Source organism: Portunus trituberculatus, chromosome 38, assembly GCF_017591435.1.
Source record: "Portunus trituberculatus isolate SZX2019 chromosome 38, ASM1759143v1, whole genome shotgun sequence".
Classification (NCBI taxonomy): Eukaryota; Metazoa; Arthropoda; class Malacostraca; order Decapoda; family Portunidae; genus Portunus; species Portunus trituberculatus.
Genome location: NC_059292.1, coordinates 34456543 through 34481542, shown reverse-complemented (window position 1 = coordinate 34481542; position 25000 = coordinate 34456543). Strand labels below are relative to the sequence as shown.

The following is a 25000-nucleotide window of genomic DNA, read 5'->3' as shown; positions in this document are numbered from 1 at the left end:
AGGAAAAGTAAGAGGAGGAAGCAGGAAGATTAAGATTAAGAGAAAGAAGAAGAAGAAAACAGACGTCCTTCAAGATTCGTCCATTCACTTCATATGTGTTCTTTCACCCTCTAAGATATATGGAACTGGAGAGAGAGAGAGAGAGAGAGAGAGAGAGAGAGAGAGAGAGAGAGAGAGAGAGACTGCATCAAAACCCTGCATCTTGTGTGTGTGTGTGTGTGTGTGTGTGTGTGTGTGTGTGTGTGTGTGTGTGTGTGTGTGTGCGTGCGTGCGTGCGTGCGTGCTTATCTTCTGGTAGTATTACCTGAAGCCCGCCTACTGAACTGCCGCACGGGGATGGCGGAGGAGAGGGAAGGGAAGCACTACTAGAGTAATAGTGAGGCGTAGGGAAGATGACAAAGCTCTACAGGATGACAGAAGGGACGAGGATGATTATTGTACTGATATCGATTTGTAGGCAGAGGAATAGTGATATGATAGGGGAGAAAGAAGAAGAGGTAGAGGATATAGTCCTTTTGTCCCTTGCATCACTGTACGTGCTTGTCTTTCCTTTCTCTCCCCCCCCCCCTTTCTCTCTCTCTCTCTCTCTCTCTCTCTCTCTCTCTCTCTCTCTCTCTCTCTCTCTCTCTCTCTCTCTCTCTCTCTTTCCTTTCTCTCCACAAATGAAGACTCGTTTCTGCCAATTCCTCGCCTTTGTTTATGAAGGGATAGATGGAGAAACAGTCACTTCCTTAATGTCTCTCGTCTTTGCCAATGCACAAAATACAGACACAACCTTAGCGTCATTGTTTTCCGTCTATAGCTATGCAGAGTGAGATAAGGGAACATCCAGCCAAACCTCCTCACTTTCCCTCGTGTCTGTCAATGCAAAGAGATGTTGACAACCAGTCTTCGCTTTCTCAACATCCAATTCCTATTATTTTTATCTCTACCTGTTGCCTTCCAGTCCATGGCCCGTATTCAGAAACTCTTTGCTCACTCACCACTACTATTTTCCAAGGCCACAGAGTTGATTGGCAGGGTTTCCAAGAGTTTTTCTCCTGTTCATAATGCAGAAATTTTGTCACTCTACCTCTAGAACAGTAAAAACACCTTAAAAACTCGTGTCAGTTTAAATAAAGTCTTTTGAAATAGTGGACGTGAAACAGAAGGGTTTGATAGTACGAGTCTATGAGTCACACTAGGGCGTTCCATCCAAACCTCCCGGAAGAGGGCGTACCGTTTTTTTTATTTCTTTTTCTAGGTTTCGTATGTCAAAGAAAAGGTTTTGTGTTGACATTTTAATCAGTCTGGCAACTCGACGACGCAATTCGGAGGTTTAAAAGTCACAGCGTAACATCACCAAATCTCACAAGGGGCGAACATCAAAATTTAATCAGTGGTCGTGGGCATGTATTCTTTGTCACTTGAATAGGAAGAAGCGAGGAGGGAGAGTGAGAGTGGGGGAGAGAGAAAAAAAGGACGAGACGAGAGAATGAGTTAAGTATGACATTAATTAAGACTCGACGAACAAACTTGTTGAATGAAATGAATGGCAAAGGTGGAACATTACCTTAAGAGAAAATTACTCTCAGAGGGAGGGCGACGAGGAGGGAGGAATGGGAGGTAAAGAAAGGGAGAATGGAGAGAAAGAAGGAAGGAAGGAAGGAAGGAAGGAGAGTGAGAATGGTGATGGAGGGAGCTTTCTTGGGAGGAAGATAAAAGTATGTGGGGAGGAGGAGAAGGAAGAGGAGGTGGTATTGGTGGAAACTGGCATTGTGTGTTTCTGGGGCACTGGTGACAGCACGATGATAACTATCTCTCTCTCTCTCTCTCTCTCTCTCTCTCTCTCTCTCTCTCTCTCTCTCTCTCTCTCTCTCTCTCTCTCTCTCTCTCTCTCTCTCTCTCTCTCTCTCTCTCTCTCTCTCTCTCTCTCTCTCTCTCTATTATCACATTTTACTTTTTTTTCGCTTTTTCTGTACCTTTTCCTATCTTTTTTTTCTTTTGCTCTCAGTTCCACCACCACCACCACCACCACCACCACCACCACATCCTCGTCCTCCTCCTCGTGTTTCACTCATTCCTTCCTCATAATTGGCCATCGTATATTAGTTTCTTGGTACTATTGATTCCTGCTCCCTCACCAGGTAATGACACCACCACGAGGAGGCGCTGATGGCACACTGGCCGGGAGAGGGTGGTTGGGGGTGTGAGGTGGTGGTGTTTGGCGGCAGAGGAGGAGGTAGAGGTTATGGTGCCAGGGAAAGGAGGTTGTAAGAGGACTTTTAGTAGAGAGAGAGAGAGAGGGGGGGGAAACAGGTGAAGAGGCATTTTGTTTTTGTCACAGGTAAGGTAAATTTGAAGAATGAACTCACTCGTACGTTCACCACCTGCGCCTTTGTGAGTTTTTTTTTAGGCTGTTTTTCCCCTCTTACATACACAATTTTTTTTATACATATCCAAAAAGATTACCTTCAGATGAGACAGGACAAAGACCGGTGTTTCTAAAGTTCCAGCAACACCTCAAGTCCTTTAGTTTTGGCTAATAACGGTTCCTTCTTGCGTAAATATCCATTGCATACAAAAGGCTCTATTGTGGCAGTTACATGGTTTGCTAAGGGTGATTCAATGGTTTGCATGATAGATTAACAAGACTTTTACGTTATTAACAGGAGAAACATTGTTGAGAATCTGGCTAGACTGAAAAATTCTCGTGGTTTGAGAGCAAAACCTTTCTCAATATGAACCTTTGTTACTTCCACCTGTAAGTTTCTCGTTTTGGGTGCTGATCCGGCAGATGATTAACAGAGCGAAAGTGACTTGATATGATGTTCTGGGTGCACAAGCCTTCAATAAGTGCTAGTGTTGAGCGAGGTTTATATTTTGTATCCGTTTTCAGAAACGCTTTACTCTCTCTCTGGATAATTTTTAGAAGCTACAGAGGAGATTAGTCAAATTTTAAAGAGTGTTTCTCTAATTAATAGCATATAATGTTATTTCCATCACAGAACAGTAAACATCTTATGTAATACTTGTATCTTCAACTATAGTTTTTTTTTTTTTTATTAGTGAATATGTGATTAAGTGTTTCAGAATATTGTCTTTGGTTTGCTTCAGCTGGGAAAATTCAACGTCTTATTATCTGAGCTCTGTTTGTGATTATACGTGATGGAGTGGACACTCAATTAGGGATGCCATCTGTAGGCTGACCACTTGGCGCCACAATTCATACTAAGAACAAGGGAGCATGGCAGAGACTGGACGGGGGGAGGATGAGAAGGACGGCAGGTGCAGGAACAACAGGCAGCGTGTCGGGAATTGCTGGGAACGCATTTGATACTAGCAGGAAGTGTGAGGGCTTGCGTAGGCTGGAGACTAGCATGTCGGTGTTTTGGTAGCGTAGGCATTCGTTAAGCAGTGAGTTGACATTATGGGGATCAGCTGGAGTGCGGAGAGGGAAGTGAGATGTTGCCTGAGTGTCCTGTCATATTCCACGGAGGAGTGTTATGTGGGTGCAGTGCTGAGTCTCTTCATCACATTTATTCGTGACACATAGGCGGCTTAAGTAAGGTTTCAGGCCACATTGCTGAGGTTTGCTTCTCTTCAGACTTTTTAGGATGCAAAATGAAGCCCCAGTTAGTATTGAAGCCTTACGTTTACAATTGTATCCAGGACATCACATACCGAAAGAACTTGTGGGTTTTGCCTCGGTCTTTCTTACCATCACGACGAACACATGTGGGGCATAACCATTTTTAAAGATTTCTCATGGCTATTCTCTTATTTTTCACTCCGGAGGCTGCGTTATCAGACTCGGGGGCAGGACTGAGTGTAGTTGACGCGGCTTCAAGCACACGTGGAGTTTACCTGAAGCATCATCCACGACTCTCACAACTCTCACCCGCCTTGCCTTGCCTGGATGCCGCTGCTGCCTCGCTCCCTTCCCTCCCATGCTATGTGAGAAGTTTGTCCCGCAAAATATATACGAGTTTTGCTTGAAGTGACGTTTGGAGAGTTTTGCTCTTTCTGAAGTAAGCTTACACACACACACACACACACACACACACACACACACACACACACACACACACACACACACACACACACACACACACACACACAAGCGCGTGCAAATGGAGTATGTACATAATAAATTCAATCCTTGTGACGAAAATTGATTGCGGAATGATCAACCAAAGAAAGACTGTTCATATAATCTCTCTCTCTCTCTCTCTCTCTCTCTCTCTCTCTCTCTCTCTCTCTCTCTCTCTCTCTCTCTCTCTCTCTCTCTCTCTCTCTCTCTCTCTCTCTCTCTCTCTCATCCAAGACAATTACCAGGTTTCTTTTGAAGGAGGAGAACGTAAACATGCAGACTGCGGGACACGAAACATATCAAAATACAAGAAAAAGGGATTATGGGAGGAGAGAGTGCAGGGAAGGGAGAGAAGAATTAATGACTGAGGAAAGAGGGGACAAAAGTTCTCAGTGGAAGGTCCGGAGAATGCTGGAGAGGGTCTGAAGTAAGAGAGAGAGAGAGAGAGAGAGAGAGAGAGAGAGAGAGAGAGAGAGAGAGATTTAAGTAGGTGATTGAGAGGATGGGGAAGAGAAGATGAGGAAGACAAGGAAAGGAGAAAGGAGAAAGGGATGGCAATGCTGGCACTAGCAATGAAGAAGGAAAAGGAGGAGGAATAAGAGGCGCAGGAGCAGGAAAGTAGAGACTGAGATGGAAAGGAGTAGAAGAGAAAGGAAGCTAGTAGGGAGAGAAGTTGAAGAAGGAGGGGGAGGAAGGGGGAGGGAAGGAAAAGAAGGAGGGAGGAAGGGCAAGTTAAAGTAGCGCTGCTTGAGAATAATGTTACGGGGCGGGTCTGGCCATCACCTCCTCACCTCCCCTCGCCCCTCACACACCTCTCCGTGCCGCTCGACCCTTCAGACCTTGTTTGAGTATCAATGTGTTTCCAGGCCTCAGAGTGCACTTACCGCCGTCTGTGTGGTAGGGGATGGGGATGGGTGGCTGGTGGTAGGATGCTGCACTGTCGTTTAGTCATGTTTACTTTTAATTTCAGTTATAGTCAAGAAAAAATATGTTTTCTCGTAGCGGGGGAAACCAAAGTGTCTTTTTGCTTGTGGTAATGTGATGAATACTCATGCAATTAATCTTATCAGTTTTGAATCATGTATCGCGCGTCGCTTTGGCCGTGCTTAACAACCAATAGATAGTTGGGCCAGGTAGTGAATGTTAAGAGGTTCTTGGAATCTGTTTGCTTCATCCATGTTTGGTGTGATTCCCCGGAAGAAAACGTCTCTCCTGTTTCGTAGGGCGTGTTAAGGAATGGGGTATTGGTGTTGTAGCAATGGGAGGTACTTGTCATATTTATTTGTTAACTCCAGCTGTTGTTGTCTGACGGCGCACCACGCACAATAACTAATTGCTTGCTTTTCAGGATATAGATATTGAAAAGGCTATCGCTTTAAATAGAACATTGCGTTAATTTGTAAGTGATTTAGAAAAGAGAGTGACAAAGGAAGGGCGTGGTGGACGAGGAGTGGCAGGAGGGTGAAGGCGACACCCATGGAGGGAGGCTTGTCCTGGCGCGGGGCTCCGGGACTCTGTGTCCCCCAGGCCGGCCGTGCCCCTCACCCCTCCAGCCCCCACGCCCTCCTCTGAGGCTGTGCTCTCAGCCGCCAGGGACTGAACAACCTTCCTTTGGGTCTGCTGCTCCTGGAACAATGTCGCGTCATATCGGGACAGGCGCCGCGGCGACTCGTAAGGTTGCGTCCCATTAACCAAATTTTGGCTAACTTAAACCAATGTTGAACAGTTTGAAATGTGTTCGTGTATGGACAATGGATAATCTACTTCATGATATTTTAGAACAACAATAAGTAGTCGACTGCACGAGACATGGTGAGCCGTGGGTGAATTCCGCAGTGGTCTTGCCGCTGAGAAAGAACTATCAAGTGCAGACGTCTTACGGACTTGAGAACAACTCCCGCGATGCCCCGCCTCACCCGCACCCACGCAGGACAGTTCGCAGCCACAGCCGGGCGATGGCACAGAGATGTTTGAGGATGGCAAATTTGTGCATGATGTGGGAAGAACGCTTGAGGGAAGCGTCACAATGAGCGTCCAACACCAAGAAATCTCCACCTGCGTGTGACCCCCGCGGCCACAGCCACCTCACTCCCGCCCATCTTTCCCGACCGTTCTCCGCCACCGCGCCGCCCCAAGGGACATGGGCAAGAACGGCGGGGGCAAGCTGAGCCAGTGGGCTAAGATCAAGATCGTGTGCAAGGTGGTGCGAGGGAAGCTGCAGAAGGCACACACCATGGGTTACCTCACCGTCCCCGGCCAAGAGGTAAAACAGCAGGTGTGCCTCAATAACATGATTTTTTATGCATGTTACATGGTAATGTTTTGTGTAGCTTAGCGAGGCAGCTTTGCTTTTTTTGTGCCTCCAGTGCTGCTGTGTGTGTGTGTGTGTGTGTGTGTGTGTGTGTGTGTGTGTGTGTGTGTGTGTGTGTGTGTGTGTGTGTGTGTGTGTGTGTGTGTACTTATAATGGTATATTTATTAGTATTGACATGTAGGTGTTGCTAAATCATTTCATAATATTCACGTAAGGAAGTCAAATCCTCACACCACACTTAGTTTACTTTTCATAAACTAAGTGCGTCATGTGTTTATGTGTTGCCTGCAAGCTTAATATCTTACTGTTGCCATTGTATTGAAAATGACAAGAATCAACACGTGTGTTTTAAGGGAAGCCAGCAGTGGGAGGGAAGTGACATCCGTGGTCTTGCTTTGCTTCGCTTTGCTTTGCCCTTGTTCGGTCAGCAAATGTCAGGGTGACGAGTCACAAAATAGCTTTCTCTCCCTCGCGTATTGATGCCGGAAGACTGTCTCCACCAGCACGAGAGACTGATTTTTTTTTCTTTTTTTTTATCTGTCTGAGGTCTCTATTGATTTCCTATTGAAGAAGACGAAAGAAGTGAAACAGAAACGGCACAGCATGGACATCTGGGTGTGTGTGTGTGTGTGTGTGTGTGTGTGTGTGTGTGTGTGTGTGTGTGTGTAATTCACTGTTTGATCTGCTGCAGTCTCTGACGAGACAGCCAGACGTTACCCTACGGAACGAGCTCAGAGCTCATTATTTCCGATCTTGGGATACGTCTGAGACCAGGCACACACCACACACCGGGACAACAAGGTCACAACTCCTCGATTTACATCCCGTACCTACTCACTGCTAGGTGAACAGGGGCTACACGTAAAAGTAGACACACCCAAATATCTCCACCCGGCCGGGGAATCGAACCCCGGTCATCTGACTTGTGAAGCCAGCGCTCTAACCATTGAGCTACCGGGTGTGTGTGTGTGTGTGTGTGTGTGTGTGTGTGTGTGTGTGTGTGTGTGATATGTTTAGTGAGGAGTGAGTATACTGTAAACAGGAATTCAGTCATATTCATATATTTTATTTTATTTATTTATTTATACAATATTTGTTTTATTTATTTATTTATTTATTTAATCTATTTTTTTTATTATTTTTTTTTTTTCATCGCAAGTGAGTTCTATTTTGATACCTGAGTTTGTAAGTGAGTTCAGTCTTGACACGTGGGATTATAAATTAGTTTTTTTTTCCTTCGCAAGTTCTTTCTTCTGTCTTCATGAACTCGAGATCTCAGGTGTGTTCTGTCCTCACAATTCAGTTTATTTAGTTTTCTTTTCTTTGTTATATTGTTGCAGTAGGTTCTGGCCGGCACCGCACTGACCGCCAAACCTTATTAAATGTCACTGGTTCTATTTTGGAAGACGGATTCCTTTTCATATTTGAAGGGTCTTGGCTTTATTGAGTTTACAATCACGGCTTTATCTTCTTTTAGTGTGTGTGTGTGTGTGTGTAAAAAAAGAGAGACAGACAGACAGACAGACAGATAGAATAACAAACAGACAAACAAATCTAGACAGGCAGGCAGTTAGGCAGACATACACATACAGAAAGGTAGACAGGCAGGAGGAAGTAAATGAATAGCAAAATTAATCATGAGTCGCAGTGAGGTTGAGCGAGGCATGAGTTGTGAAGGCAGACACTCAGTCGTGGCTGTGAGTGTGGCGCGGTAATAGTATTGAGTGGCTCTTCGTGCAACTGATTGTGGGGTAGTGTCACGTGCCCTGCCGCAGCGGTACATAATTAATACTTTCCCACTATTCCTAGCAACAGTTGTGAGCCTCCCCGCATTCCTTTCCTTGTTATACCGCCACGAATTTCAACCATTTTATCGCTGTTCGGGTCTTTGGTTGACATTTAGATCAGTGTGATGGATATTTTAGATTCATGTAGAGAAGAAAAATGTGTGGCTTAATATTTATAGCTGTAGTTTTGAAGGTAATCGCATTTCTTCCTGTTATATTATATCATGCTTTAAACCACTTTTACTGCAGTGCTTTTCCGTTAAAATTGCGATCGCTGTAATACTTAAGTAAAGCTCGGCTAGATCTTCTTTCCATGTACATTTCCAGTATGTATCAGTTTCCATGTGCTATTTCATGTTCAGGCGTACATATGCCATTAACACTACAACCACTTTACATGTAGTACTTAAGTGTTATTTACTTCAAGGAATTAGGTCATATCTATTTGTACCATTTTGAAGATTTCTATGACTACTTCATGCTTAAACTCACACCCATAACACTATCATCTATTTCGCATGTCTTGGTTCATGTTTACCTTCAACATTTTTAACCTTCGTAGGGCAATTTCATATTTAAGTTTACGCCCGCTTCATCCTCTTTATTTGTGTTGCGTGATGTTTCCCATCCTTCACCTGTCTCCCGCTGACCCGCCCGCCACCTGCTGCTCGCCTGGGAAATATGGAGGCAGATATCCGTCCTGTGTCGAGATACTAAAGGGAGGGATTTGTGTGCGCAGGTAAACTCAACGACGCTGGAAAGAAGGGCTGAGCTAGGCAGGGTGAGAGGGATGTAGGTCTCTCTCTCTCTCTCTCTCTCTCTCTCTCTCTCTCTCTCTCTCTCTCTCTCTCTCTCTCTCTCTCTCTCTCTCTCTCTCTCTCTCTCTCTCTCTCTCTCTCTCTCTCTCTCTCTCTCTCTCTCTGGTACGGTGAAAAAAAGAACAAAAGGGAAAACAAAGGAAACAAAGCTGAATTTTATAGTTTGTGGGGAAAAATAAAGACTGGAAACTGAGAAGGATGGGGATATGGTGGTGGTGGTGGTGGTGGTGGTGGTGGTGGTGATGGTGGTGGTGGTGGTGGTGGTGGATATTATGGGGTCAGTGAATAAAAATAGATACATGTTGTTTTCCTTCCTGCAGCAACACTGGCTCATGTTTGCTGGATGATGTATTGTTGTTTCCTGACAGTCATATTTGTTTCCAGCGCTCCAGGGTACTCTTGTTTCATACTTTCCCTTCCTTCCTTCCTTCCTTCCTTTCTTTCTTTCTTTCTTTCTTTCTTTCTTTCTTTCTTCCTCTTTCCTTTCTTCCTTTCTTTCTTTCTTTTTCTTTCTTTCTTTCTTTCTTTCTTCCTATTCTTCCTTCCTTCCTTCCTTCCTTTCTTTCTTTCTTTCTTTCTTTCTTTCTTCCTTCCTTCTCTTTCCTTCCTTCCTTTCTTTCTTTCTTTTCTTTCTTTCTTTCTTTCTTTCTTTCTTTCTTTCTTCCTTCCTTTCCTTCCTTCCTTCCTTTTTACCCTTCTTTCTTTCTTTCTTCCTTCCTTTCTCTTTCCTTCCTTCCTTCCTTCCTTCCTTCCTTCCTTCCTTCCTTCCTTCCTTCCTTCCTTCCTTCTTTCATTACCATTTTTCCTCATGTTTGCTAATTCGTCTTTATTTGATTTTTTTTTTTTCCATTCATTCGTTCATGTGTGTGCTATTATTGGCTTATCATTAGGTTTTTTTTTTCTGGTATTTGCTAGTGCGTTATTTATTTGTTTATCTTAATTCATTTTTACGTGCTAGGGAGTCCAGTCGAAAGTATCAAAATATTTAAAGAGAGAGAGAGAGAGAGAGGGGGGGGGAGGAATCTCGTTATGACACTCCTAAAAGAAATTAAAGTAATATATAGAAGACAATATTATTATTCTGTTTAATCATTCACTTGTTCTTTCATGAGTAGATATATTTGTTGATTTCTTTTATAATATTATTGCATTATATTATTCCATCTACGCCAGGCTCGCTTCAGTGTCTCAAGGAAGTCTAGGTCTCGTGTTTAGTGAAGTGATAGTTTGTTTAAGCCTGTATTGATGGAAGTATGCATAGATGTAATGGTATCTCTTAAGACTCTTCATTCATTCGGGTGCTCCTTCATTCTTTAGTCGATATATATTTGACTATCCACTTTTTTTTTCTTGGGAGAGGATTCAATGCGCTTTAGATATCATGTTTTATCTCTTCAGTACCATGACGTGTTTCCATATTTATTCTGCTTACAATTTGGTGATTTTATACAGCATTAGAAGCTCATAGGGGGATTGAAATAGTGAAGACTCTGGCCATTAATCTTCTAACCCCCATAAATCCTTCCTAATGTAAATAAAACCGTCTAATCATATCCAAAGCTCATGATAAAAATGCGTCCCAATACTGAAGGGGTTAAGATGATGGTAATTCACGTAATTGTGTATATTTGTATGTCTTAAAAAAAACCTTTCATTCAGTAATTTTCTTATCAGTATTTTTATTTGTGTATTTATTTATTTTTTTTTTTTCATTGCTTAATTTTTCTTTTATTTATTTTATTCCATTCTATTTTTTCATATTTTAAGTTCGTGTTTAGGGTGGTGGTAGTTGACCTAAGCCTGCGAGGGGCGTGTGTGTGTGCGTAACATCGGATACGTAATATGAAACTAATTGATGCGTCTTTATTTCCTTTTTATCTACATCATCACCTCGCCGTAGCCCTTTACCTGCTGATGACTCAATGACACCTGCTTACTGATTCATTCCATTTCACTTTTACTACACATAAATAAAACTACAGGTAATAAAAGTTTTAAATCACTCCGCCTTTCATTTTGCTGAAAAAAAATACTCTTAACTTCCCATCAATAACTTCATCAAGGAAGAGAAAGAGCCACAGGTGTGAAAGGGTTAAAAGTGATGTTTCGTGGCGTGGGCTTGGTCTGCATCGGTCTCTATATACGAGGTGCCGAAGAGACGAATCCCGCGGGGTGGTGGTGATGCGTGTGTCGCTGCGGATGAAGTGAATTGCCGGGCCCAAAGGTCAGACGGGTCAAGCCCAAGGGGAAATCAAGGGATGTGGCGGCCGTCGTTCAAGTGATGGCGAGTGTGCGTTTGTGATGGTAATATCCGGCAGCACACTCCCTCCCTGTTATGTGTGTAGATGTGTTTGCTTTGGTCAGTGTATGGCAGTATGTGGGCGCTTTTGTACGTGTGTGTGTTGTGTTCAGTGTGCCTTGTTGTTTATTTGTTTGTTTATGTGTGTGTGTGTGTGTGTGTGTGTGTGTGTGTGTGTGTGTGTGTGTGTGTGTGTGTGTGTGTGTCTGTCTCCATCATTGTATCCATTGTCATGTATACGGTGGTTCATTAGATTCACAGATATTATTTCCATATATTTTACTACTAATTCTATTAATCTTAGTTGCTTATCTTGAATCAGCGAATGTCAGGCGTCAAGAACTTCCAGTGTTTTGTGAAAGGCAAGCTATTACGGAAGTCCCTCTGAAGACGAGCCTCACCCAAGGCGAAATAGTAGACTTGGAAAAAAAAAAATATGGAAGCTCTTCGAAAATATGACTATGACAAACAAACGATGATTGGAAACCTGCTATCAAGAATCACTGAACTGTAAGAATGTTGGAGCTACCAAGATTACAACAGGGATACCAACCTTGTCTTCAGGAGCTACCAATGAACGAGACTTGGGAGCAGACATCATCAAGTGTGACAAACTACTACAAGCTCAAGTGGTGCCTGTGGAGAGCTGCCGTCCATACCTCACCTCACAGGCGCCGAGACACGAAGCAACGTCTCTACACAGCAGGCCGTCCTTTCCTCCCAAGGGCGGCGCCGCTTCATTAGATATTTTACCCGAAACATGTGATGGGACAGAAAAAAGGAAGGTTTCGTGACCTGACTTGTTATCTACAGTTTACTTTTTGAAAACCATGTTGCGACAAGGGGAGTTGGAACAGTGCCCGTTTCTTTTTTTTTTTCTTTTTCTTTCTCTTTCGGTCACGTTTCAGAAAAAATGAATACTTTCCCTGTTGCTTTTTTTTGTCCCTTTCCGAGGATGGAGGGTGAAGTTTCTTAGGACCAACGTTAGACCTACAACCTGACTGAATTCCTGGGTTCCCTCGCCACCTTGCTGCCAACTGTTTTTTTTTTTAAAGGCTGGGGTTGGTGACGAGCCTGGAATACTGGGAAATGGAAGTGTAGTGAGGAAGATTTCGCTTCTGTGTTGCTTGAATGTTTTATGTGGAGTGGAAAATGTATGCGCTATGTCTGAGACGCCAGTCATTCATCGATTTCTGCATTCTTTTTTTTTTCCCCTGTAGGAGGACGTGGAGCTAGACATGCGTTGTATCTTGCAATGGTTGTGTATGTGTGTGTATGTGTGTGTGTGTAATCGAAATAACTGGTATCTCAGGTAAAGACAGGTAAGTTTTGATGATTAGAGAACTAACGCCATTTTGAATATATTAAAGCAAATCATTACAAAAACACTTTCTCATCTTTCCAGGTAAGCCGACAGACTGGTGTGATAGAGATGGTGAAGGGAACAGATGAGGAGGACACAGGTGAGTGCAACAACTACTACTCCCAATAACTTCCGTGACCCAAGTGACCTCGCCCTCCACGTGGCCCCGGTACAGCTGCCGCGCATTACCCTTGCATGATACATCGGAAACTGTTCGCTTTAAGACGTGGGAGGGAAGAGTTACGAGCCGTGGGGTAGTTATGTTGCAAGTTAGCGGAGTGCGACTTGTCTTCTTGAGAGAGAGAGAGAGAGAGAGAGAGAGAGAGAGAGAGAGAGAGAGAGAGAGAGAGAATTCGTTGTGGGATCATCCTGAAGTGCAACAAACCGGAAAATAAATATGCTTCAGTTTGCTTCGATCAGTAAAGAAATTCTATCTACAAAATATATTCCAATATTAACATCTTGCGAACACACACACACACACACACACACACACACACACACACACACACACACACACACACAGAGAGAGAGAGAGAGAGAGAGAGAGAGAGAGAGAGAGAGAGAGAGAGAGAGAGAGAGAGAGAGAGAGAGAGACGCGAACCTTTTATTCCTCAGTTCTTGTAGGCTTTCCGTGGCAGTAAGCAATCCCAGTTTCGCTCAGTGCAGTGAAGGACGAACCTGAAGGGAGACAAACACACACACACACACACACACTCGCAGCGTCACTGTTTCAAACCCAGCCACGTATCATCGCGTCAAGTTTGGTTAATTACTCACTAACCTTTTCCTCGCGTCTTTTTCCTTGGCTCGACATGGTACCGAAGAAGCGAGTGTGCCAGCGTCATAAACTTCGCCAGTCCACGCAGCTCGGTATTGGAAATGCAGCGACACGTGCAACGGTGTAGGGTGATCCTGTTTAATTTCTTGTTTGTGTTGTGGTGATTCATGGAACTTTGGTGATGTTTGCCTATTTGTTATGGTTATAGACGGAGACACACAGATAAATAGAGAAGAAGACAGACAGGTAGATAGAGACTAAGACAGATGCACAGACAAATAGATAGAAAATAAGACAGACACACAGACAGATAGATAGAGAATAAAACACACACACAGACAGATAGATAGAGAATAAGACAAACACATAGACAGATAGACAATACGACAGACAAACAGACATAATAAGACAGACACACAGACAGATAAATAGAGAATAAGACACACACAGCCAGATAGATAGATAATAAGACAGACTCACAGATAGATAGATAAACATAGAGGCTGCCAGACAGACAAACAGACAAACAGACCAACAAATAAACAAAGACAGAAAGGAAAAGACATACAAATATATAGAGAAAACAGACAAACATACATGCAGGAAGACATAAACAATCATACATTTACATAAACACAAGCGCTCGTACACACGCAGAGACGGACAATCATACAACCAGGCGGAAAAGGACAGAGGGACGGAATGTAACGAGATAAACGGGGAAATAACTGCCGCTGAATTACTCGTTTGATGTCATGTAAATGTGTATGTCTGGTCCAGCGGGATAGTGGCGGCACTGAGGAGACCATTACGAGAGACCACCACCACCACCACCACCACCACCACCACCACATCAGGCACACATATGACCAAATGTATTCCTCGCTTGTTTTCAAAATGAGTTGTCAATTTTCTTCGTAGTTCATAACAAGTCTCGTTGTTTTTCATACCATTAGATGCTCTGAAAGTTTATGTTTCGAAATATCAGTGTGGTTTTGTCTCATAACAGATCAATTTACATTTTCCATAATCATCTCGATCGTGTGTGTGGTGTTTTAGTTTACAGGGTTTATAGAGAAATTCTGAACTTTTTTTTTTTTTTTTTTTTTTTTTTTTTTCATCTCCTTGGGTGGTGTGAAGGTTCATGTGCAGAAATGTCAGTTTGTATGTTTCTGCTCATTAAGACTCAGTTTACACCTCTATAATCTTTCCTTTTGTGGGATTATAGTCTTTGGTTTGGATTTTGTTCAGATTAAAAGTAAGCTTTACAGTCCCATGGTTGACGATACTCTTGAAAGATTCATGCGTTGTAATAATTGTATATTTTATTTTTTATAACAGATCAGTGTTCGTTTCTAATATCTTTGCTTGTAAGGAATTCAAGTCTGGGATTCTGCGCAGATAATGAAACAGTTTCACAGTTGCTCACTCTTTTTGATACTCTAAAAGATTTATGTGCAGGAATGTCAGTATGTTTCAGCTCTTATAACAGATCAATTTCCATTTCTATTACCTTTGCATGTGAAGGGTTTTAGTCTGAGGCCTTTGTCGGGGGATCCAGGAGACGGAGCAGCATTAGGATCAAAGCTGGAGGTGGATCTGCGCTCTACTCGACTCGTTCTATAAAAGACTTCGTATGACATTCTGATATTGAAGAATTACAAGCTCCTTCATTTCCTCAACGAGATGATATTCCTTTATGAGAAGCCATCATGTGGGAATAGGAGCTGGAGCAGGAATTTAAGAAAACTAACCAGGACGTCACCTCATGACGGACAGGAGAAGAGCCGCGTCTCGCCCCTTCCAGGATCTTACAAGGTCTGGTGTCTCTAGAGCTTGTTATTAGCAGCTCCTTCGTAATATGAGGCCCTGATTAGCGTCGAGGAGCGACTCAGGTGTCTCTCGACCAATGATATCCAACCACTGGCCTCACCCTAGCCTTCTTGTGACTGAAATAGAGGAAGGATCACGTAACTGAGGTCTTTAGAAATTATCTCGTGTGTTCGTCTCTCTCTCTCTCTCTCTCTCTCTCTCTCTCTCTCTCTCTCTCTCTCTCTCTCTCTCTCTCTCTCTCTCTCTCTCTCTCTCTCTCTCTCTCTCTCTCTCTCTCTCTCTCTCTCTCTCTCTCTCTCTCTCTCTCTCTCTCTCTCTCTCTCTCTCTCGGTGTGTGTGTGTGTGTGTGTGTGTGTGTGTGTGTGTGTGTGTGTGTGTGTGTGTGTTTAGTGAAGCACATCTCGCATTAAACGCTTTAGCCTCTCAAGTCTCGCGCGGCGCCTGGCGGAGAGACAAGTGTCGCTGAGTGTGTTGACAGGTGTGTGTTGGTTCCCTCATTCATCTCAAAAAGCACGATCCCGTGTTTGGTGTTTGCCGTGTGAGGCCTCACTAGCGCGGGTCTCATTGATCCACCCAACCTTCTCTCGCTCCACACGGCTAACTTCATTTACCTACATTCATAATGTAAGAGTCAAATTTACTTGGAGGTGCAAATTTTGCTTTGATGTTACATATTAAAGTGGATAAGGTAAAGCATCGTGGAGGTGCGGCGAGGACCTACTGAGCTGGTAGGAGGACATTTAAGGAGTAACAATTTGTCCTGTCGTGACCTTCTCAGTTCCTGGACACATGACGACGTGCTTCAAAGGCATTGCAGCTTGTTAGCAGCGGTTGGTGTGTGTTTATCGTCATGTGTATTTGAGCGTTATAATGTTTTGTATACATTACTGTTGTGTGTGATGTTTTTGAGCGGCTTTACATCCATGTATCTTATGCTTTCCATGGCCAAGGTGTGTTGACAGCGGTTGCGAGCCTTCCGAGGTCGTCCTTCAGTTCTGCACTCCCGCTGGAGTATCTGAGGCGGCATGTGTTTGTTTATGTTTATGTAATGCGCATGAGTAGTGAGTGCGGGGGCAGTGCGGGGGGTTGCTCCCTTTATCTACGTCATCGCGCCGCCTCCCGCAAGCCTTTCTAGATAAAAGGTGTATTCACGCCCGTGTTTGTTTAAGACAGAGAGGTGGCGTGTTGGGAGAGGCGAGCCAGGGAGGTACAAAGGCCCCTCAGGCAGGCTCGGGCAGCAAACACCCAGGCGACGGTGTGAGGGCCGCACACACCTCTTCCTTCACTCACTTTCTTCGGGTACATCTTCTGTCAGTCACTTCAATCGGTGATCAAAGGATACAGTTACCATCGCGATTGAATTGCACCCTTGCGGCGACAGCGGCGGTGTGCTCATGTGTTTTTACTTTGCTCCGAGAACGCGAAGTCACTGTGAATTTGTAACCTGGGACGAAGGGAAAGCAGCGCTCCCACCACCACCAATACCACTACTACAACCACCACTGCCACCACACGTCATCAAGGGCAGCGAGACGTGTATCCTTTTGCCTGAACGCCGCGCCTCCTCAGTTAGCTGGGTACTAAAGGTGGTGGCGGTCCTAGCTGTAGCCGAGTGCCGCTTGAATACGAAAGGGTCAGCGTGTTCTTGCCTTTCTTAATTCCTGGCCTGACTCTTGGAGGACAGTAATGAGTGTGTTCTTGTGTGTGTGTGTGTGTGTGTGTGTGTGTGTGTGTGTGTGTGTGTGTGTGTGTGTGTGTGTCTGTGTGTGTGTGTGTGTCCGCGTCTGGCAAGTCTCGCCGTAAGATTAGTAGCACAACATTAAAGGGAGAAGTTGGAAAAGTCAGTCTTGGGTGGAATCGTCACACGAAGCCGCCACCTGAGCCAGGGAGCGCGAGCCTTTAAAGAGTCCTGCATTCCCTGGACATGAGCCAAGGATGGAATGTATCTGGTGGAAAAACCCAAGGAAAAGTGAGGAGGTCTAGGGAAAATGTTGCATGAAAACTTGCCCAGTGACCTAATTTCCCATCTGGTGAAAGTGGTCAGGTCGTGTGCAGAAAGGAAGAGAAGACTAAACTTTACAAATATGACTAGTGTGTTTACGACTTTGAAATCATTAAAATCTTACCTGCTTGTGTTCAGAAGGGAAACCACGAGAAAACAGTGCACTAGACTTTACAAATATAATTAACCTTATCTTTAAATCATCATATTCTTTCTTACACTTATTTTTTTTAGTATTAACAGAGTGAACACGAGATCCATTTTGGTATCGTAAAAACTGACTTGAGTATATGATTTCTACAGTAACAATGATAATCTGAAGAACCATAAAGAAACACACTAGTGATGAGTGACAGTTTGCAGCGTCAGTGAGAAGCTACAGTGCAGTTAATAGTTTATATTTAAGGTGAAACTAAAAAGAAAACCGAAAGAAAACGTATGTAGTGATGGATGTTATAGATAAAGAGAGAGAGAGAGAGAGAGAGAGAGAGAGAAATTCCCTGACTGATAAAAACAGGTTACGGGAGCACTAATCCCCCAATATGCATTCAATTGCACACACACACACACACACACACACACACACACACACACACACACACACACACACACACACACACACACACACACACACACACACACACACACACACACACACACACACACACACACACACACACACACACACACACACACACATACAGGTCACTCCGTCACTGTGGCATGGAAGCTTTAAACCAATCACGGCCAAGAGGGTTTTGTCAGGCGCTCGTCACCTCGGCAAACTTACCAACTTCGTCCCTCCATCCATCCATCCATCCATCCATCCATCCATCCACCCACCCAACCCTTCCATCCCTCCCTTCGTTGCCATTCTCCCGCCGGCGGCCACTCGGACTAAAGTTGCCGTACTGTTCTGCTTGCCCCGCTGTCCTCTCCTCATCACCTCCCGCTTCCCCGTGCCCTATACTAGGATAACACCTTCTCCATGTCTCCATTGTACCTGCCGCCTTACTTCACTTACTTCCTTGTCTTTCTTTGTCACTTGTTTACTTGTCTCTTTGATTTTTTTTCGTCTCTCACCGCCTTTTTTTTTTTTTTTTTTTTTTTTTAGTGTTTTCTTGCATTGTTTTCTTGCTCTGTTCTTCTTATATCCGAATTTATTCCAAGTAATGTTTTTTTTTGGAGGTATTCTTGGTCTCTCTCTCTCTCTCTCTCTCTCTCTCTCTCTCTCTCTCTCTCTCTCTCTCTCTCTCTCTCTCTCTCTCACTTTTTTTTTTTTGGCGTTGGGCCTTCACTCTCTCCTTATTTTATTTTTTCCCTTGTCTGTCCGTCTTTCCTTCTCTTCTTTTTTTTTTTATTCTTTAGTATTTTTTATACTAAACGGAACCTGTTTTCTTTCTCCATCAAGCCCATCCGTTCTTATTTCTTTACCTTCAATCTTTTTTTATTTTCCTTTTCCCATTCATCGTTTTTTGTAGATTTTTCTCATTTTCTCTTCCATTTCCTACTTTCTCGCTATTCATCTCCCTCTCCACTATTTATTTTTCTTTTTTAACTTCTTTTCTCCACCTTTTCTTCTCACTCTCTCATCCACCTCTCCCTTTGTAAAGTCCTCTCTCACTTTTCTTTGCCTCCTCTGCTCTTCCTTTCAATTCTCTTCTCATCGCCACTCCTTGCTTCCTCCTTCTTTTTTTTTTTTTTGCTCTCACCTTCTTTCCCTCCACTCTTCTTACCTCACTTTTCCCTTCTCCAGCTTTCCTTTCAGCAGTCTCAGCAGTCTCTCTCATCTCGTCCTCTCTTGCATGCTCCTTCCGTTCTCATCTCGTCTCCCATCTTCTTTTCCTCACCCAAAGTGCACGATTGACTTCTTACCTTCCTCTCCTGCTCTCCATCTTTTTCGAGACTGCCGCTTTCTTCCTCGCTTACGTACCTCATGGGTACCAGAGTCTCTCGCCAGGAGCTATATCGCGAATCGGGGAGCAGCGCGTAAGGGGACGAGGCACTAGGAGGCTTATCAAGGTAGGGAAGCTTGTGAAGGGAAGTGGTGCGTGCATGGGTTGACCTGGCGGTGATATAGACCCGGGTTCGAATTCTGAAAGTACCTCTATTATTTTTTTTTCGTGTTTTTGTACATTTTTTTTTAGCTGGGATTGGTGATTGTGTGTATGTGTTAAGGTTTAGCATTGTGTTGCTGTGGAGGTGTGGTTTGTTACTCGTTAGATAATCGTGTCTTGTGTTCCTCAGTGATTTTGGATTTTATTAGTATTTTTCTTTTAAAGGTTACAAAGATGTTGAGTTAAATTTTGAAGGATTTTTTTCTTTGTTGGCAATGGAGAATTGGTGTTCGATTATTGTTAACAAAATTGTTAAAAATATCTTGAAAATCGCCTGTAATCCCTTCAGTACCATGACGCGTTTACTGCTTGGCGATTTTACACAACTTCAGAAACTTGCGTGGGGGGGATTGAAATAGTGAAGACTGTGGCCATTAGTCTTCTGACCTCCGTAGACCCTTCCTAATGTTAGTAAAATGGTCTAATCGTACACAAATCTCAAGGTAAAAATGCGCACAGTACGGAAGGGATTAACTTTCACTATATCCTGTTACATGTAATAGTCAAGGATGTTTATATTACTTGCGATGCTGATTTCTTGTCACACTATTACTAGAAGGACACACAAAAAAAGAAGCACTCTTGGAAACCCTTTTTACTTTCACCGGAGTTTGTTATACGGAGTTGCGATAAGATGAAAACGTCTAAAAAAAACTACGACTCTTCTTTACCTCCCTGTTGCTTGAATTTCTTACATTTATATAATCTTAGTGAAAAAAAAAATACTACCTGACGAATCCATATAGCTACTTTTTTCCCCCTGTTTTGTTGCCAAGTTGTATTTATTTATTTTCCTTTTTTTTTAGTGTTTCTGGTCAATATGCAAACACGGGCACCATCTTGGGCTGCGTCACGCCTCGACTTCGCCTTTCAGTCACTCGTGAAATGTAAAGCAAAATGCACTTAGCGGACCAGACCAGGCCAGACTAGCGACGCACGAGTTACCCGACGGTTTTCTAATTCACAAATGGAACTGGATTGTAAATTTAGTTGGCTTTGATTTACCAGCTCCTTGTATTCCGCGAACCCCACCACTACCTCCCCACCACCACCATCACCACCACCATCACCACCACCACCACCACCACCACCACCACCACCACCTCTCTCTCTCTCTCTCTCTCTCTCTCTCTCTCTCTCTCTCTCTCTCTCTCTCTCTCTCTCTCTCTCTCTCTCTCTCTCTCTCTCTCTCTCTCTCTCTCTTCTTCTTCTTCTTCTTCTTCTTCTTCTTCTTTCCTTCCTCCTTTCTTTCTTCTCCTGTCTTCTTTCTCTCCACCAGCACTCTCCTTCTCTCTTCTCTTTCTCTTCCGTTCTCTTTCCTTTTTATCGTTTCTTCTTCTTTCTCCTCCTCCTCCTCCTCCTCCTCCTCCTCCTCCTCCTCCTCCTCCTCCTCCTCCTCCTCCTCCTCCTCCTCCTCCTCCTCCTCCTCTCTCCTCCTCTCCTCTTCCTCCTCCTCCTCCTCTTCCTCTTCCTCTTCCTCCTCCTCCTCCTCCTCCTCCTCCTCCTCCTCCTCCTCCTCCTCTCCTCCTTCTCCTCCTCCTCCTCCTCCTTCTCCTTCTCCTTCTTCTTCTCCTTCTCCTTCTCCTTCTCCTTCTCCTTCTCCTCCTCCTCCTCCTCCTTCTCCTCCTCTGTCCTGTCTCTCTTATCTGTAGCCAGTTAGAAGTAGTTACCAAACAGCCTCGAAAGGACCAACAGGTCTGTTGCTGTTTGGCTTTCCTTTGTATTCCTTTGTATTCCTCCATACTCATTCGCCTCTCTTATAGCAGTATGCTTTCTCCTTCATCTATCTTTTTTTTTCCTTTCTTCTCCATCTCTTGCTCTCCTTTCCTTTGTCCTCCTCCTCTTGTATTTTCCTTCCCATGACACTCGTCTCCCTTCTCTTCCGATATTGTTTCCTCATCTCTTTCTCTTCCCTCTCCGTCCTCACTCATTCCCCTTCACCACTTGCACTTCCCTACCATTCTTCTTTCCTCTCTTTCCATTTTGCTCATTCCTGTATCCTCTTAGCGCTTCCATTTTCCCTTCCTCTTCCCATCATTTATTTTTTTCTGGTTGGTACTCGCGTGTATGGATGCAGGATGGGGTATGGCGCTCGTAAATCCTCTTAATCCTGTGGTCGTTAACATGCACAGCCTTGTAATAAAAGAAATGGAAAGTAACAATAACTGTTTGCACATAGAAAAAAAGAGGGAATGTGTTGATTGTGTCTTTTCTAAATGGCAGAAACTTTTTTAAGCCTCGTACAGTAATTCTGGTTCATCCTCTTGATTGCTCTTCTAAATTTGGTTGCCCTTGGCCAGTCTGAAGTGTTGCAGGTGGTGATAAGGGAAGAAGTTATCCAGCAGTGAAGAAGATAATGGATAGTTATGGTGGATAGAGAAGACAAGGGATTATTTAATGGTGAAACTATATTTTGAGGCATTTTTGACTCATAAGAACGTGTTTTAGAATGTATAAAGTTAATCAATTGAACTTGAAGCATTCTTTTCCTACAAATGGTACATATATATAGTTAAACTGCCACTAGAATCACGACAATCTTGAGCACTTTAGTAACTTCTATTCCGATTACTGTAAGTCAAAATAAGACAGCGAAATTTGAGAATATGATCCCTGACAAACCTCGTGTACAACTATCTGGCCGTGACCTGAAGGGAAGGCCTAACGCGGTGCTGAAAGGTACAAAGCTGGCTCCATTCAGCGTCCGTCATGAGTGCCGTGGCTGTGGCTCGTGATGCTTTAGTGGTCGTAACTCAGGGAAGCACAGTAACCCCGGGAATAATGTCAGACTGTGTGCCGCTTTTTTGTAGTTGTTTTTTTTTCTATTTTGTTGTGTTGGAGCGAGTTTTACCGTGACTGTGTGGTGTGTGTGGTGAGGCGGCGAGAGATATTGTTTCTTTCGGTCTGATTTGTGGTTAGTATTTTTTTCTTTTTTTTTTCATGTTAAAAGACACATGAAAAAAAGGCCCAGTTATGAATTTCTTTAACCTAACTTCCTACAGCTTCCCTTATATTCTCATGTTTTTATGTTGTAACCGTTCTTCATCTATAATATTACGTTTTTACTTTTTGTTTATTTACGTGTGTGTGTGTGTGTGTGTGTGTGTGTGTGTGTGTGTGTGTGTGTGTTTCACTGTTTCACTGCTTGATCTGCTGCAGTCTCTGACGAGAGCTCAGCGCTCATTATTTCCGATCTTCGGATAGGCCTGAGACCAGGCATACACCACACACCGGGACAACAAGGTCACAACTCCTCGATTTACATCCCGTACCTACTCACTGCTAGGTGAACAGGGGCTACACGTGAAAGGAGACACACCCAAATATCTCCACCCGGCCGGGGAATCGAACCCCGGTCCTCTGGCTTGTGAAGCCAGCGCTCTAACCACTGAGCTACCGGGTGTGTGTGTGTGTGTGTCTGTGTCTGTGTCTGTGTGTGTGTGTGTGTGTGTAATTCACTGTTTGATCTGCTGCAGTCTCTGACGAGACAGCCAGACGTTACCCTACGGAACGAGCTCAGAGCTCATTGTTTCCGATCTTGGGATAGGTCTGAGACCAGGCACACACCACACACCGGGACAACAAGGTCACAACTCCTCGATTTACATCCCGTACCTACTCACTGCTAGGTGAACAGGGGCTACACGTGAAAGGAGACACACCCAAATATCTCCACCCGGCCGGGGAATCGAACCCCGGTCATCTGGCTTGTGAAGCCAGCGCTCTAACCACTGAGCTACCGGGCCGTGTGTCTCGTGGCCTGTGTGTGTGTCTGTGTGTGTGTGTGGAGAGAGAGAGAGAGAGAGAGAGAATGAGGTCTATAAACTACCATGAAAATTGACCCAGACAAATTAACTTCCATATTAACGTAATCATGGCGTTTTCCACAACACACGCCTCTCCTCACCACAGAGAAGCCTGTAACACACACACACACACACACACACACACACACACACACACACACACACACACACACACACTCACACTCACAGCCGCCAGCCGCTTCAGTTTGGTGTGTTTGGCGACCACTGCGGATCGCGCCTCTCGTGGCTGGTGACAAGTGGTTTCTGAGCCTTTCATAAGCTGCCGCCTCTCTCCCACATCACGCATCATCCCTACGGTCTTACAGTGGGCCTTATTCTTAAACGCTTCGTTCTCTCACCAGGACTACTTTCAAAGGCCACAGAAATTATGACTCGGGTTCTTAAGAGTGTTTTTAGTGTTAATTATGTAAAAGACTTGTTATTCTGTTACGAGAACCATAAAACACACTTAAAAAAACACTCGCAGCTTCAGCTAGAGCCCTTCAAAACTATTAGAGATGCGGCACAAAAGTGTTTCAGAACATTTCCCGATATATTGATTGCATCAGCTACCCGTACGACGCTGTGGTGTACCAAAAAAAAACCTTGTTGGAATAATATGCATTGATAAGTAAAGGATCAGTTCAGTTCTCGCAGACTTTCGATAATTCTTTGGAACTTTCGATACTATTTTAGGGGGAATGTTTTAGTATTGGTATCTATTGAGGGAAGGAGTGAGTGAGGGCGGCAGAGACAAGTGGGAGGGAGGGGAGAAGTATAGATATTCAACAGGGCTACTGTGTATCTTGTGTGAGAGGCAAGTGAGTGAGGAGAGTGTTGGCGGAGACACGTCTAATGGAATATTAATGAATCGCTAACATAGGGCGTAGTGGAATTAGCACCGGGGGGAGGCTGGAGAGATGACAATACACAACTCTGATGCCCTGTTATCGTGCTGCCTTTAGACATGAATGAAGTGATAGGAGTGCTGAGTGAAGCCAGGAGAAGTGCCAATTGAATCTGGGAAGATAGGTGAATTGAGCTTGAGGGATCGATTATTGAAGCTACGGGAGTGCTGAAGCTCTAAAGACTGTTGAAGAAAGCTAAGGATAGTGCTGAAGCTATAGTAAATTCTAAATGTGGTAGAGTGCTGAATGAATCTAAAGGGAAGTGCTGAATGAAATTAGGAGAAGTATTCAACCTATAAAGAGTTCCAAGTCAAGTTAAGGGAAGTGGTAAGGTATAATGAATGGTGAATAAAGCCAAGAGAAGTGGTAATGACGGAATGATGAAGCAGATGAATATAATCTTCCTAACATTACTCTTGTTTTGTCCTCTGCATACTAATGAACACGAGCACGACCATTAGTTCCTACTCGACACTGACAAGACACTGCTTCAGGAGGAGGAGGAGGAGGAGGAGGAGTAGGAGGAGGAAGAAGTGTCAGGCAAAGGAAATTAATGCTTCAGGTCACAGATTAGTCATTATTCAAGCGAGTCAGCCTCCCAGCCTCGCCTCCCAATTCCCCAGGACACAAACTCGTTGTTTAGTTGCAAAGGCAAGTGCCACACTGTGTGCAGGCACTGAGCCAACATGGTGCAGGAGATTACGGCGCGGATAGTGGCGGTGGTCTGCTTAACATGCTCTTTTCTTTTGCCGCCGCGAACTTCTCGTCGATCTTCAGGGAAATTGTTGGACAGTTTCCTTAAGCTCTTGACTCTCTTCTGCCAGCATGAGGGTATTTGCATGCCGACGACTTCATGGGGTTGGCGTTTTTAGTGGAAGGTCCGTAAGGAGGTAGGAAGCAAC

General features: G+C 44.1%; 1 protein-coding gene across 15 annotated transcripts in view; it reads left to right on the top strand.

Annotated features, from left to right (window-relative positions):
• LOC123515235 (A-kinase anchor protein 13-like) overlaps positions 1-25000 on the top strand; it is a 567618-nt gene that overhangs the window by 345325 nt on the left and 197293 nt on the right. For 2 of the 15 annotated variants that reach the window (XM_045273809.1, XM_045273815.1), the window contains exon 2: positions 5421-6335. The exons of 11 other annotated variants lie outside the window; for them this stretch is intronic. In XM_045273809.1, coding sequence (XP_045129744.1) covers positions 6213-6335 — 123 coding nt within the window. In that variant the 5' untranslated portion in view covers positions 5421-6212. Of the gene's footprint in view, positions 1-5420; positions 6348-25000 lie in introns of all 15 variants that reach the window. 2 more of the 15 variants (XM_045273808.1, XM_045273814.1) reach the window with 1 other exon arrangement.